The sequence below is a fragment of the Dendropsophus ebraccatus genome, chromosome 5, assembly GCF_027789765.1.
Source record: "Dendropsophus ebraccatus isolate aDenEbr1 chromosome 5, aDenEbr1.pat, whole genome shotgun sequence".
NCBI classification, from domain to species: Eukaryota; Metazoa; Chordata; class Amphibia; order Anura; family Hylidae; genus Dendropsophus; species Dendropsophus ebraccatus.
The window spans coordinates 104,561,630-104,578,141 of record NC_091458.1 but is presented as its reverse complement, the minus strand read 5'-3'; the positions used below and the strand labels follow the sequence as shown (position 1 = coordinate 104,578,141).

The window sequence follows — 16,512 nt, the reverse complement described above, 5'->3', positions numbered from 1 at the left end:
GGCGCCGTCGGGGAAGAAGCAGCCCGCGCAGACCCGCGACTCTGATAATGATAACGTGGGCGACTATTCTGAGACGGGGGAAGAGGTAGAAGCCGGCCCGGTCTCCAAAAGCTTCATAAGGAGGTTGGTGGCCCCGATAATCCGTGAACTGTCAGACCTACGCCACGATGTGCAGCATATAGGCCTCAGAGTGGAACAGGTAGAGACTCAGCAAGCGGACATTATCCGCCATAGCGCCGCGGTCACACAAAACTTTAACTCTTATGGGGCCCGACTGAATGATGCTATATTGGCCATAGAAGACCAGGAAAATCGCAACCAGCGGAAGAATATTCGCTTCCGCGGTATCCCTGAATCCTTTGCCCATGAGGCCCTGCCCCAGATTGCGGCCTCTATATTTACAGACTTGCTGGGCACTGATAGAGCTGAACCTGTAAGAATTGAGCGCATACACAGGGCCCTGGGCGCCAAACCGGCCCAAGGCGAACCGCCCCGAGACGTCATTTGTGGCTTGTTGGCCTACCCTGATGCTGCAGCTATCCTCAAAGCAGCGAGAGAAAAATCCCCCCTGTCTATAGAGGGCTTCGACTACCAGATCTTCCAAGATATTGCTGCCTCCACTCTCAGCAAGCGACGCCTGCTTAAGCCACTACTGGACGCTCTCCGGTCCCGAAACATCCCCTTTCGCTGGCTGTACCCGTTTGGACTGGGGATTATGCTACAAGGCAAAATGCTGGCGGTCCGCACGCCACCTGACCTAGACGCGCTCTGGACCAAGCTGGACATGGAGCCGCTAGACATTCCCTCGTGGCTCCCAGTGCCTCCGTTATCGGATCTACCTTCACTACCCGACCCTGGTGTTTGGTCGGTCAAAGGCAAGACCAAGTCTCCACGACAAAAGAAGGATCGCCGCAACCTGGGAGAGGGCTGATCGCCCTTTGAACGCTCTACAGTATCCTAATTTTCTACTTGCCTGCTCACATATACGTGAGACTCTGTTACTCGGCTCTCCGAGCTGTTCTTCACCTACGCTACTTGTTTATGGTTTGTTTTGTTCACTTTTAGTAATGTTCACTCTCTAGTCCGGTTCCTCTAATCTGTTTACATAGCTTTTTACCCTATCACACCCTTGGTTGGTAGTAGTACTAGGCCCATGGTTGTACTTTCTACCCCTCCCCCCACTTGCCTCTCTTCTCAGAGGCACGCTTATATTTTGCTTTCTCTAGTTATCAGTGGACCCTACCCCCGGGTCATGTTGCACTATGTCAATAAGTTTGTTACCTTTGTTATCCTCCCCCCCCACCCCACCCTCACCCTGTCGTGTCTCCCCTTGTCTAGTTTCCCTATGTCTGGGGTTTGCTCTCCTTTTGGGATGGACGCTGTACCACCTCCCACTACTCATGATCATGGCTAGCTTGACCTGTATCTCTTATAATGTGAAAGGTATGAATATTCCACAAAAACGCTCGCAGGTGATTAGACTCATGAAGGCTCAAAAAGCATCTATCCTTTTTATGCAGGAAACTCATTTTAGAGCTGCCAATTTGCCTAAAATGTCCACCGCGGTCTTCTCCCAGTGGTTTCATTGCCCACACCCTAACAAAGCAGTGGCTGGCGTGAGCATTGGCATCTCTAAACATGTTCCATTTATACTCTCTGTTCAGCAGACTGACCCTAATGGTAGATACCTTTTCCACAAAGGTTCCATTGCACATGAAAAATTCTCCTTTGCTTGTCTGTACGCCCCTAATGCACATCCCGTTCCTTGGATTTGTGAGACCCTGCGGCTTTTCTCTACTTTTGCAGAAGGGACTTGTGTGGTTGGCGGTGATCTCAACACCCCTTTGGAACCATCACTGGACTCGACTTCCACTTCCTCTCATGTTTCCTACCGCAAACTGGGCCGCCTGAAAAGAGAACTATCCCACATGCACCTGGTCGATGTCTGGAGATTATTGCACCCCACAGGAAGAGACTTTTCCTTTTATTCTAACCCCAGGAACTCATACCACAGGATTGACTTTCTCTTTGTATCCCAAAGGATCTGCCAAAAGGTGAGGTCTGCTGAAGTAGGTACTATTACAATATCAGACCATGCCCCTGTTTCATGCGCTATCTCCATACTTGAAGAGCACAGACCTATGCAGTGGGCGCTAAATGAAACACTCCTCAGTGACCCCCAATGCTCCGCCGATATACAAACAAAAGATAGATTGTTTTTCGCCGAGAATGATTCACCTGTCATCTCTGCCCCCATTTTGTGGGAAACCCACAAGGCAGTGATGAGGGGAGAACTCATTGCCCTGGCCTCGGCCAGGAAAAAGGAAAAAATGAAGCGACTTAATTCCCTTTTCTTACAAATTTCTACTCTAGAATCCCTCCACAAGAAATCCAGAGTGACTCAAACTTTAGCTGATCTAACCTCCCTGCGTAACCAACTCAAAGACCTACTCAATGCGCAAACTGCTAGAGCCTTCATGAAATCTAAATGTAAGTTTTATCTACATGGTGATAAATGTTCACGTCTCACCTCGTTCCTGCTGAGAGAAGGAGCTTCTCAGTCCCATATTGGAGCCATTCGCTCCTCCAGGGGCTCTCGGGTTACTAAGACGGAGGACATTGCCTCTGAGTTCTCCGCCTTCTACCAGTCTCTCTATAATTTACGCCCCTCACCTTCTGAATCTGCCTATACTGAACACTTATCTCAGATTAACTCTTTCCTGAACTCTGTCTCCTTACCCTCCCTCTCTCCCTCCCAACAATCCTCCCTTCTAACCCCCATCACCTCGGAGGAGGTGGAGAGGGTCCTCGGCTCGATCCCCTCAGGTAAAGCCCCCGGTCCAGACGGCTTTCCCATCCTATATTATAAAAAATGTTGTGATATTCTTATACCTCGCTTTGTAACACTCTGCAATTCTCTGCTAATGGGCAATCCCCTTCCTAAACAGGCTTTGGAAGCCCAGATCACCATCATTCCCAAAGAGGGGAAAGACCCTGAACTGTGTGGCAGCTATCGCCCTATCTCTCTCCTCAACACAGATGTCAAATGGTGGGCTAAAATATTGGCCTCCAGACTGAGCAGCCTTTTACCCTTCCTCATTGGCGAGGAACAAGCGGGTTTTGTACCCGGTCGTGAAGGTAAACATAATACAAATAGGGTGAAAGCTGCCACGCACTTTGCTAAATCTTCCAAGACTCCATTGGTCCTTCTCGGCACAGATGCCGAGAAGGCTTTCGATAGAGTTAACTGGCTCTATATGAAACATGTTCTCCTGAAATTTGGCCTGCCCCCCTCTTTCGTCTCCGCTATTTTCTCCTTATATTCCTCCCCATATGCCAAACTAAAAATAAACGGCACCCTCTCCCCGATATTCCACATAACTAATGGTACCCGTCAGGGCTGCCCCCTGTCCCCCTCCCTTTTCATCCTGGTTATGGAAACTCTCATACAAAAAATCCGCTCTGACCCCAAAATCTCCGGCCTCAGGGTAGGCTCCTTAGAACATTCCACGGCTGCCTTTGCTGATGACCTCCTAATATTTCTTTCCAACCCCAAAACCTCTTTTCCAGCCCTGATGGATATTTTTAATGCTTTTGGCCAAATCTCAGACTTCAAAATTAATTATTCTAAGTCTGAAGCACTGAACGTCTCTGCCCCCGCCTCTGTGATCTCCTACTTGAAAGCCCATTACCCCTTCTTATGGCCGGACAAGGGCATCAAATATTTAGGTGTATTTATCCCCCCCAACCCCTCTCATCTGTTCTCAGTTAACTTCCCCCCCCCCCCCCCCTACTCTCTAAGATCTCCTCTCAGCTTAAAAACTTCCAGCTCCCTTTTATGTCCTGGGTAGGGAGGAAGAACTCTCTAAAAGCCTATATTATGCCTCAGCTATTATATCTCATTCAATGTGCCCCTGTCCATATTCCAAAATCCTACTTCACTAATGTGAGAAGATCCTTCTCTCGCTTTCTTTGGCGTAATAGCAAACCTCGTATTGCCTATGACAAACTCACCCTTCCCAAGTCTCATGGAGGGTTCGCCCTCCCTGACCTTAGGAAGTACTACGAGGCCTCTCATTTAGCCAGATGACTTTCCCTAGTCCGTGCCGCATCTAACCCCGTTAGGCCTCCCCATATTGATTTAGAAATATCTCTTCTATCCCTGTCCAAAGAACTGTTGCTTTGGAACCCATCCTTATTGAGCCCTGCCTTATTACATAACTGCCCATTGCTGACGACTACCCTTTCAGTTCTCAAAGACCTCTGTGGTCGGGCCGACACCTTCTCCATCCCTTCCCCACTTACCCCTCTCCACCTTTTACCCGCTCTTCACTCTAACTCTCTTGCCCCCCCACCTCCTCTCTGGAAACATTTGACTAAACATCGCCTTAGGGACCTGTTTAGACAACTCAACCCACTTGATGTGTCTACTCTGTTACCCGCTAGGCATTTCCAATCTCAACATATCCAGAATCTATGTCAGTCCTATGTTTCATCCACTCTGAACCTGAGAGGTACCCACTGGCTGGAGAGATTAGTGTTGTTTCCTAATAACCCGTTGAGGCCTATCTCCAAAATCTACACAGGTCTCATATCCCTCCCAGATGACCAGTGGCCTGGTTGCCTTTGTGAGTGGGAGCGAGAATTGCAGACCTCCTTCACGGCTGAACAAGCCAAATTCACGATGATACATTCACATGGGTTTTCCCCCTGTATTCGCATTCAGGAATCCTCATTCAAACTGTTCTCTCGCTGGTATAGGACCCCGGCTTTCCTATTTGACCATGGCATTACCCCCAATGACCTTTGCTGGAGGTGCCTAAAACATAGAGGGACCATCTCCCACATCTGGTGGTTTTGCCCACTCATTCGGCCCTTCTGGGACCAGGTCTTGATGCTGATTGCGTCACTGCCAGGCCCCACGTTGGACATCAACCCGGAACTAGTCGTGTTGTGGGCACCTTCCGCCCATTTTTCCCCTAAAAGGGAGAACCTAGTCACGCAACTTCTGGCCGCGGCCAAAATGATGATACCCTTATATTGGAGGTCAACTTCCCCTCCCCCAGTTGCCAGGTGGATAGAGAAAGTTGAGGATGTTAGGCGCTTGGAGGAGGTCTGTAGTTGGCAATCCCTTTCACACGACAAGCACTCTACCTTATGGTCTCCCTGGACATCTCTTCTGCAACGGCATTTTAGTCCATCCTCGTCTCAGTAGTTTGCCCGCACATTCAACCCCATTACTCCCTCCCCCCCTGATTATGTCACCCCCTGTACCCAGGTTTTCCCTTCCCTTATCCCTCCTGTTCTCCCCCCCCCCCCCTCCCAACTGCCCTAGGTCCTTCATTGTACCGGTCACCTGCTGTGGTTTTCCCCATTTTAAGTATATCTTGTTTAATTGTATGCTTATGTGGATGGTTGGAGAGGCCCTCCCTCTCTGTTTCCTACCCCTTATGTTGTACCCTGTGTTTATATGAAAATACATGTTTTCAATAAAAGAGATTTGATAAGAAACATGAGAGAAAAAGCAGCCCAAAATTTGTAACGCAGGTTTTCTTGAGTACTACGGTACTCCATATGTGGGCGTAAACCACTGTATGGGCACACAGCGGGGCTCAGAAGGAAGGAAGCGCCAATTAGCTTTTCCATTGCAGATTTTGCTGAAGAAGTTTCCAAGCGCCAGGTGCATTTGCAGAGCCCCTGTAGTGTCAGCAGAGAGAAAAAACCCCATAAGTCACCCCATTTTGGAAAGTACACCCCTCAAAGAATTCATCTTAGGGTAGGATGAGCATTTTGACCCCACAGGTGTTAGAGGAAAGTTTTCAAAATTAGACAGTAAAAATGAAAAACTCTAATTTTTCCAATAATATGTTCGTTTAGTTTGAAATTTCTCAATTTCACGAGGAACAAGAGAAAAAAAGTACCCCAAACTTTGTAAAGCAGGTTCTCCTGCGTAAAAAGGTACCCCATATGTGGGCATAAACCACTGTATGGGCACACAGCGGGGCTCAGAAGGATAGGAGCGCCAATTAGCTTTTTCAATGCAGATTTTGCTGAAGAAGTTTCTGAGCGCCAGGTGCGTTTGCAGCACCCCTGTAATGTCTACAGAATAGAACTCCCCCAAAAGTCACCCCATTTTGGAAAGTACACCCCTCAAAGAATTCATCTTGGGGTAGGATGAGCATTTTGGCCCCACAGGTATTAGAGGAAAGTATTCAAAATTGGCCAGAATTTTTCCAATAATATGTTGGTTTAGTTTGAAATTTCTAAATTTCACAAGGAACAGGAGAAAAAATGTACCCCAAAATCTGTAACGCAGGTTCTCCTGAGTACAACGGTACCCCATATGTGGGCATAAATCACTGTATGGGCAGACAGCAGGGCTCAAAAGGGAAGGAGCGCCAATTTGCTGGAGCAAAACCGCAACTAGTAATAGTTATTAGAATAGCGCAGTTACTAAAATAAAATAAAAAAACGAGATTACAGGTAATGTGGGGTGGTTACGGACAGTCTGGGGTGGTTCCGGGTAATCTGGAGGTGGTTACGGGCAGTCTGGGGTAGTTCCGGGTAATCTGGGGTGGTTCCGGGTAATCTGGGGTGGATACGGTCAACATGGGGTGGTCACGGGCAACCTGCTGTGGTTACGGCAACCTGGGGTGGTTACAGGCAACCTGGGGTGGTTAGAAGCAACGTGGGGTGGTTACGGGCAACGTGGGGTGGATACAGACAACCTGCTGTGGTTACAGACAATCTAGGGTGGTTACAGGCAACCTGCTGTGGTTACTGGCAACGTGGGGTGGTTACAGACAATCTGGGGTGGTTACGGACAATCTGGGGTGGTTACGGACAATTTGGGGTGGTTACGGACAATCTGGGGTGGTTACAGATAATCTGGGGTGGTTACAGACAATCTGGGGTGGTTACAGACAATCTGAGGTGGTTACAGGCAACCTGCTGTGGTTACGGATAAACTGAAGTGCTAATAGGTAATCTGAGGTGGGTACCTGTAATCTGGCGTGGTTACGAGCAATCTGGAAGGGGTCACTGGCAATTTGGGGTGGTTAGAGGCAAGGTGCAGTGGTCAGAGGCAAGGTGCGGTGGTCAGAGGCAAGGTGCGGTGGTCAGAGGCTAGGTGCGGTGGTCAGAGGCTAGGTGTGGTGGTTAGAGGCAAGGTGCGGTGGTCAGTGGCAACGTGCGGTGGTCAGTGGCAACTTGCGGTGGTCAGAGGCAAGGTGCGGTGGTCAGAGGCAAGGTGCGATGGTCAGAGATGACGTGCGGTGGTCAGAGGCAACTTGCGGTGGTTGCGTGCAATCTGGGGGGTTACATGTAATCTGGCATGATTACGGGCAACCTGGGGTGGTTATGCGCAACCTGCGGTGGTTACGGGCAACCTGGAGGGGTTACAGACAATCTAGAATTGTTACGGATAGACTGAAGTGCTTATAGATAGTCTGGGGTGGGTACATGTAATTTGGGGTGGTTACAGATAATCTGGGGTGATTATGGACAATCTGGAGGGGGTCACTGGCAACGTGCGGTGGTTACGGGCAACGTGCGGTGGTTACGTGTAATCTGGGGGGTTACGTGCAATCTGACGTGATTACGGACAACCTGGGGTGGTTACGGGCAACCTGCGGTGGTTACGGGTAATCTGGGGGGGTTAGGGGTAATTTGGGAGTAAACTGCAATTATTACTATAATAAAAAGTGTGTGTTTTATTTTTTTGTATGCTTGTCACTTTTTGTACTTTACACATTCATTTTCACTGTATTACTATGATTACTGTGATATTTTCTATCACAGTAATCATAGTTCAGTGACGGAGACCAAATTGGTCTCTGTCACTTTAAATTTTCAGAGTTGGCTGGTTGTGGAGCGCATGCGCACTTCATAACCAGCCAGGACGCCGAGGAGGAAGGAGCTCTCAGGATCAGGCTAGTATATGGGGTGGGGGGGGGGGGTGACTGGGGGACGGGGGTGACTGAGGGGGTGGGGGGCACATCACTTTTTATAAAAAGTGTTGGGGAGCACATGGCACAATCGATCAGCAGTATATAGTATATACCGCTGATCGCTTGTACCGGGACCCCACAGGAGGGTCCCTGATCACTGCCCCATGCTCTCCGCTACCTCCGGTGGCGGACAGCATGGGGCTTTCATTTATTTTTACTTTAAATCACTGTGAACAGACATTAGTCTGTTCACAGTGATGGCGGCGGCCATATTGGACCTGATGGCCGCCGCGGGGAGGGGGGGTTAGTGATCGGGGCACTAGGGGGGCTGATCTGGGGTCTGATTTTACTTATTTCATCTCCCCCCACCAGTGGGGGGAGATGAAAAACAGCGGCGGCACCGGCCCATTAGTGACCGCCGTATCGGCGGTTACTAAGGGTTAATGGGGGTCAGCTGCGGGATCGCAGCTGATTCTCATTATCTCCGGTGCTGGACACAGATGAGAGCGGGATCGCTATCCCTGCAGCGATCCTGCTCTCATCATTAACCCCGTCAGTAACAGGAACGTATATATACATTCCTACTGCACGGGGTATGTGCAATAGGAACGTATATATACATGTTACTGACGTGAAGGGGTTAAAGTATGTGTGCCAACACATGAGCTGCTATTGTGCTTCTGACTGGGGGGGGGGGCCTTAGCATATAAGGCTGGGTTCACACTGCGTTTTTGCATCCGTTTTCATCCGGGGTTTTTTTTTCTTTTCAAAAAACTGATGAAAAACGGATGAAAAAAACAAATGCATTTGTGTGCATCCGTTTTGATCCATTTTCCCATTGACTTCCGTCAGGGCCGGTTTTAGACTAGATGTGGCCCTGGGCAAAGTTAAAGGTGGGGCCCCAAATGCTGAAATATTTTAGCAACAATTTAAGGTCCCCATACATTTTACTCTTTTGTTGGTGGTACCTGTTGCTCCTGGTGGGTTCGGCCATCAGTGTAAGGTGTATGGGGCTCTCTGGACAGTCCTCTGACAGATGATATCAGTGGACATAGGGGATCGAGCTTGATGGAAAATCAATGCCCAACCTCTTTGTTCTAAGAGAGATAAGCCGCCATCAGATCTGTATGGCTATGGCTTTCCCCTCTCATAGAGAACACAGGAACACTCGGATGTGCCAAATTTCTGTGTATGGGGAGGACGGGACCAGATGGGAGAGATAATTGTCAGCTGAAGGAATGATGTTCAGCCAGCAGTTATTGGAAGTGTACGGCCACTTTTAAGGCCGTATTACACGGCCTGATATTCTGCAGAAGTGAGCGCCAATCTGGTAGAATGGAGCTCGCTTAGAGAGCCTACTACAGCAAAAGCTATGGAGGAGATTTATCAAACTGGTGTAAAGAAGAATTGGCTCAGTTGCCCCTAGCAACCAATCAGATTCCATCTACTTAGAATCTGAGTAATGAAAGGTGGAATCTGATAAGTTGCTAGGGGCAACTGAGCCAGTTTCACTTTACACTATGTTTGATAAATCTCCCCCTATGTGTATATATACAGTATATCATTAGTGATGTGTGTGCAATCCTTGCTGTATATAGTAAACAATAAAGATATATATACTACCTGATCACGTTCCCCGGTGTCCTCAGGCCTTGTCTGTGATATATACTACCTGATCACGTTCCCCGGTGTCCTCAGGCCATGTTTGTGATATATACTACCTGATCATGTTCCCCGGTGTCCTCAGGCCTTGTCTGTGATATATACTACCTGATCATGTTCCCCAGTGTCCTCACAGAGCGATAGCGTCCTGATTCGGACAATTTTCGCTCCATGTATTAGGGCCCATACTCAGTTCAGAAGTTTACATGTCAGGACTACCGCTACATGCCGGGACCGCAGCTACATGCCGGGACCGCCGCTACATTTTGGGACTGCTCCTACATGTCGGGACCGCCGCTACATGTCGGGACCGCCGCTACATGTCGGGACCGCCGCTACATGTCGGGACTGCCTCTACATGTCAGGACCGCCGCTACATTCTGGGACTGCCACTACATGCCAGGACTGCCGCTAAATGCCAGGACTGCCGCTAGTGGTGTAAATATAAGAACTATTTATATGAATTGCTTTAAAAAAATAAATTAAAAAAATCACTATAATCAGGACCAAATATTACCTCCATACCGTTATTGAAGAAAACACACTATATATAGGCCAATATTACCACCATAAAAGTGACCGCCCCATAATGACTCTATATACACTATATACAGACCAATATTACCGCCATAGAGTGACCACCGCATAATGACTCTATATACACTATATACAGACCAATATTACCGCTATAGACTGACCACTGTATAATAAATGACTCTATATACACTGTATACAGACCAATATTATGTGGCTGTCGCCCTATGGCTGTACTATTGGTCTGTATATAGTGTATATATAGAGTCATTATGTGGCAGTCAATCTATGGCAGTAATGACTCTATATATACGCTATATACAGACCAATATTATTGCCATAGGCTGACCCCTGTATAATGACTTTATATACACTCTATATACAGACCAATATTACCGCCATAGAGTGACCACTGCATAATGACTCTATATACAGACCAATATTACTGCCATAGACTGACCCCTGTATAATGACTCTATATACACTGTATGCAGACCAATATTATGTGGCGATAACTCTATGGCTGTACTATATATACTGTACTGTGGCTGTACTGTATATAGTGTCATTATGTGGTAGTCAATCTATGGCAATAATGACTCTATATATACGCTATATACAGACCAATATTAATGCCAAAGAGTGACCACTGCATAATGACACTATATACAGACCAATATTACCGCCATAGAGTGACCACTGCATAATGACACTATATACAGACCAATATTACCGCCATAGAGTGACCACTGCATAATGACTCTATATACAGACCAAAATTACTGCCATAGACTGACCCCTGTATAATGACTCTATATACACACTATATACAGACCAATATTATGTGGGCGATCACTCTATGGTTGTACTATTGGTCTGTATATAGTGTGTATATAGAGTCATTATGTGGTGGTCACTGTATGGCGGTAATATTGGTCTGTATATAGTGTCATTATGTGGTAGTCAATCTATGGCAGTAATGAGTATATATACACACTATATACAGACCAATATTACCGCCATAGAGTGACCACTGCATAATGACACTATATACAGACCAATATTACCACCATACAGTGACCACCACCTAAAGACTGAATACCACCTTATTTTTTTCTCAATAAAATACACCGTATTGCCTTAGTGATGTCATCATACACTATACATAGGAGCTGCAGCAATTACATAGGACTGATGAGGCTGGAGAATGGCTGCAGCTCCTATATACAGTCTATTCACCTCAACACTTGGAGTCAGCAGTGCTAATACACACACACCATTATATATATATACACACACACACACCATTTTATTTATATATATATATATATATATATATATATATATATATATATATATATATATATATATATATATATATATATATATACACACACACACTCACACACCCATGAAAACACATTATACAGATACAAACCATCCAGTCCACACACTACACACAGGACATGTAACACACACTACATTCATCCATTATACACTTACATTCATACACATTACACACTACATCTACAGAATACTTACTCCCTCTAGCATGCTGGGTGTAGTGGTGAATCCCCCTCATGTTCCTTGCAGCAGCAGCAGGCTGTCATCCTCACCCGGCAGCCCTCTCCTCCATCGTCCCGACAGCTCCACACCAGAGCAGGAAGTCACGTGCAGTGAGAGGAGCTGGAGGGAGGGGGAGGGGGAGCTACACACACGGAGCAGACACGGAGCCCAGCGTCCTGCAGCCTCTGCGTGACCCCTGATAGCAGCAGCCGGGGATCACTGCCAGACGCTGGAGGACGCTGTCTGTGCTCTCCTCTCCACTGGAACTGCGGTAGGGGGCCCCTGGGGGATGGGGGCCCTGGGCATTTGCCCTGCTTGCCCCCCCCTAACGCCGGCCCTGACTTCCGTTGTAAAAAAAAACGGATCAAAACGGAAAAAAACTGATCCGTTTTTCTTACAATGGAAGTCAATGGAAAAACGGATCAAAATGGATGCACACAAATGCATCCGTTTTTTTCATCCGTTTTTTGCAAAAAACGGAAGAAAAAAGGATTGCAAAAACGCAGTGTGAACCTAGCCTAACATGCCAAATGAAGAGCCAGAAGTAGCTGTTAGAAGTAGTTCACTTTCTGTAAAGAGGACAGGAGCTTTTTCAGTGCATTGGATAAGGTGCAGTTTGAATCAGTATATAATAGAGCAGTATACAATAGAAATGAGCGAACCTCAAGTGCGTTCAGGTTCTTCCGAACCCAAATGTTCTGGATTTCAATACCGGTGGCTGAAGAAGTTGGATGCAACCCAAAGGTTGCCTGGAAAACATAGATACAACCATATAAGTAATCCATGTATCCCTGGACTCCTTAGGCTGCATCCAAGTTCTTCAGCCACCGGTAATCAAATGCAGAGCGCTCAGATTTGGAAGAACCTGAACATGCTCAAGGTTTGCTAATCTCTAGTACAAAACATGTAAGGGTATGTTTACATGGTCACAACCCCTAATCATGTAAAGCATTGCACTGTGAATTTCTCTGAGCCGCAATACATGCAGGGTGGATTCATTATACTATATGTATAGTCTCATGGGCATTTTGATAGTGACTGGTTCCCTTTTATGTTCAGATGGTGTGGTCAAATTAAATTTTTTTAAAGTGTCACTGTCGTGAATTTTTTTTTGCAGAAATCAATAGTCCAGGCGATTTTAAGAAACTTTGTAATTAGGTTTATTATCCGAAAAATGCATTTTTATCAGGAAAAAGCAGTTTGAAGCTCTCCCCCCTGTCTTCATTGTTCTCCTATGGAGAGAGCTAAAGAAAAGACCAAAACAGGACAACAAAGGGTTAATCTACAAATCCCTCACGGGATATCTCCTGTGACAGTCACCAGTGACCTGTCTGAGCTCTGATTACAGCTGTCACCCAGCTCCGTGCCTGTAATCCTCTGTTATCTGCTTTCTGCTGCCGGCTAACTCCCTCCTTCCTCCTCCCCCCTCCCCTCTCCCTAGAGCAGACAGGGGACGTCTCCTGCAACAAGTCACAATTTTCAGATTTTTCAGAGTGGATGAAAAAGAGGAAGGAGGGGGGGGACCTGGGAAAAGGCTTTTTACATGCAGATAATGGCAGATTTGGCTAATAAACCCAATTACAAAGTTTCTTAAAATCGCCTGGACTATTGATTTCTGCAAAAAAAAAAAAACGACAGTGACTCTTTAACCACAAAACATCGCAAAATGCTGTGTATTCTCTTCTAGAGTATAGCTGAGGAACTATGGCAAATCATTATAAAACCGTATGACAGATTTGCTTAGTGGATCCCAACTACACAACTTACTATGTACAATTTCATAAAATCCATTGTAATTGTGAGCAACAATAGGTTGCATGATGATCACTATGTCTAGTATACCCATGGATTCATAGTTCAGCTTCTTGTCTTCTTTAGTAGAGATATGTTGCCATCTAGTGGCTGAATAGTTCTTTACAACATGATGCATTATATATATATATATATATATATATATATATATATATATATATATATATATATATATATATAAATTTTATTTATTTATTTTAAACAGTGTTTATGTTAAATAGTGTAAAAACAAAAAAAAACAAAAAAGGCAAAAACATAAAAAGGTCTAAAGAAAAGATTAAGCCTTCTTACATAGTTTTCAATCAGTATTTTTAGCTAAAACCCAACACAAAACTAAAAATGTATTTTTAGTATGTTGCCTTAATGTGTTTTTTTTTTTTTTTGGCGCCATAATACAGGCGTATTATGCAAACTTGCAGACATAATATAGATAATACAACAGTAATTTTCATATGTCTGTATTTTGTCACCAAAAGGTCGCCCGTAAAATGGCCAAAAAGAGACGTGTGGGAACAGGTTGTGGGATTTTGGAAAGGTAGCCTGGTTTTGGCTCTAATAACAAAAAAGGGCTTCCAGAAATGCCAGAATTTAGGGTTTAGGGTTTGATGGTTGAGTTTTGCCTAGTTTGTAGGTTTAATGCAGTTGTTAATACACTTAGGAACGGGGTCTTTTTGATCCAATCTAGGTTTTGTAACTGCCCCCCCCCCCCCCCCCCCCAAAAAAAAAAAAAAAAAAATTAAATCCAAAGCATGGTAACCTCAGAGAGACTAAAAATTCAAGCACAATTGGTGTGGATTATACAGTTAGACACTGGGATATTATTTGGGAGTAGAATCTCCATTTATGTGATTCGTGAGGGTCCCAACAGTTGCAGCCCCACTGATCGACTGATCGGCTAGTTATTACGATCTACAGGATCAGGGACAACTTTTGATCATGGAATAACCCCTTTACATCTGCAAATTCCCTTCACATAGACACAGAATGAATTAACAAAGTTCTGTCAGCACCAGCCATAGTGGGGTTTATCATACACAGATGTATACAACTCCCATTGAACTTAATACTTGTATACTGTGTATCTTGTATGCAGCAAGTTTACTACAGGGGCAGAATCCAGAAGACAGAGATTATAGCTTTCTCTATAAGCTTATCCATCTTCAAACAGTACAAATGGCAGTGTCAGGGAATGCAGAGGCAAATGTGGCCTGTCAGGTAAGTATAAAATAAGTCATATTTTTGTGCACTAGAATTCTGTAAAGGGGAGGACTTTTTAAAGAAGTGATCCTTTGGAGAGATATTACTGTACGTACTACTAAATGGCAGCATAATGTTATCCAACTGCAGGGTATAAAGTATATCAGACTTTTTTTGCAGAGTTTTCTTGACATACATGGACATTTTACCATCTAGTATACAAGTATGTAAGATTTCTGTTACCCATGTACTTTTTGTTTTTTCAAGGTGGACAAATTTGACAAAGTGCTTCACTATACAGAAGCAGCCCTGGCTTTTATTGAATGTGGAAATGCTATGGAGCATGGACCGGTGGAATCCAAGTCCCCATATACGATGTACTCGGAGACAGTAGAACTCATAAGGTAATCTCTAGTGACAGGTTACTAACATCATAAACCTGGATGTGCAGATATGGTTCAGCAAACTGCAACATGTCTAGACTGAGAGAGCCTAAAGGGGCACAAAAAATATGTACTTTAGGGGGATTTATGATCCCTCTACCAATGCACAGTGGCAATATTGTTCAATTTTTTTTTTTTTTTTTTTTTTTTGACTAGCTCAAATTTTGTGGGGAAAAAAAGTTCTGATCAGTAGTTTTACTCTGTACTCATGCCTGGAATTACTTGTATAAATTTCCCCTAAAATGCAGATTTTTTCTGCAGCATATATATGGGCTTTTGTAGATCTCATCCATTTAGCTGCTACTGGACTGTATATGCTTAGATTTTGTGCAGAGAAATTCTGTGTACACATAAACTTGTATAAATTTCTAGTCTATGAAATAGTCTATGTCAATCTCTCTACCAGAAAACTTCTAGGACTAGTAGGAACTTGGTGACTACGTTACTCATCATATAAAGTTTAAATTCTATAGGAAATGGTTGAAATTAAAAGGGGACCTCCAGAGAAAAAATGTTTTCAAATCAACTGGTGTCATTTTAAAAATCTCAAGCCTTTCAGTGCTTATTAGCTGCTGTATGTCCTGCAGAAAGTGCTGTTTTTCCGAGCTAACATGGTGCTCTCTGCTGCCACCTATGTCCGTGTTCAGAGCAGGAGATGTTTTCTAAGTGGATTTATTCATGCTTTGAACAATTCCTGGGACAGCTCACTGATTTGCGGAGCGGGGCGCCAGGGAGCGGGAGAAGCAGCCAGGAGTGCGGGCAGGTAATGTATTAGCCTGGCAGAGGTGGGTTAAGTGGGCAGGGGCAACATTCTCAAGGCGGAATGAATATCTACAGCAACAATGTAGATTCATAGGAAACGACAGGACAGAGCATTGCAGAGGATTTTGCAGTGCAACTCGTAGCGTGAAATCCAGTGCAATGCAGTATGTGTGAAAAAAGCCTAACCATGTGGTATCAAAAAAGAATTGTAGAAGATGAATCACCTATTAAAGGAGAAGTCAGGCAAAATTTTTTATTAAAGGGAACCTGTCACCCCCCTTGCCAGAGCAGAGCCCGGCCGACCCCCCACTAGAGACCCTTATATTTACCCTGGAGATCGAAGTCCCGCTCCTGGAGCCGCTCTCGCTGGCAAGATATCACTGTCGAAGCCCGCCGCACGTGCATCAGAGATGAGTCGAGGGCTCCATTCATTCTCTATGGGCATCGGACTCATCTCTGATGCGCGCGCAACGGGCTTCCAACGGTGATATCTCGGCAGCGGGAGCGGTTCCAGGAGTGGGACTTTGTTCTCAGGGGTAAGTATAAGGGTCTCTGGCGGGGGGTCGGCTGGGCTCTGCCGCGGCACG

General features: G+C 45.5%; 1 protein-coding gene across 1 annotated transcript in view; it reads left to right on the top strand.

The window, feature by feature from the left end:
- The window catches only part of AFF3 (ALF transcription elongation factor 3), a 190,472-nt gene that overhangs the window by 152,617 nt on the left and 21,343 nt on the right, over nucleotides 1-16,512 (top strand). Inside the window, exon 15 of the mRNA XM_069972951.1 lies at nucleotides 14,988-15,124. Coding sequence (XP_069829052.1) covers nucleotides 14,988-15,124 — 137 coding nt within the window. The remainder of the gene's footprint in view (nucleotides 1-14,987; nucleotides 15,125-16,512) is intronic.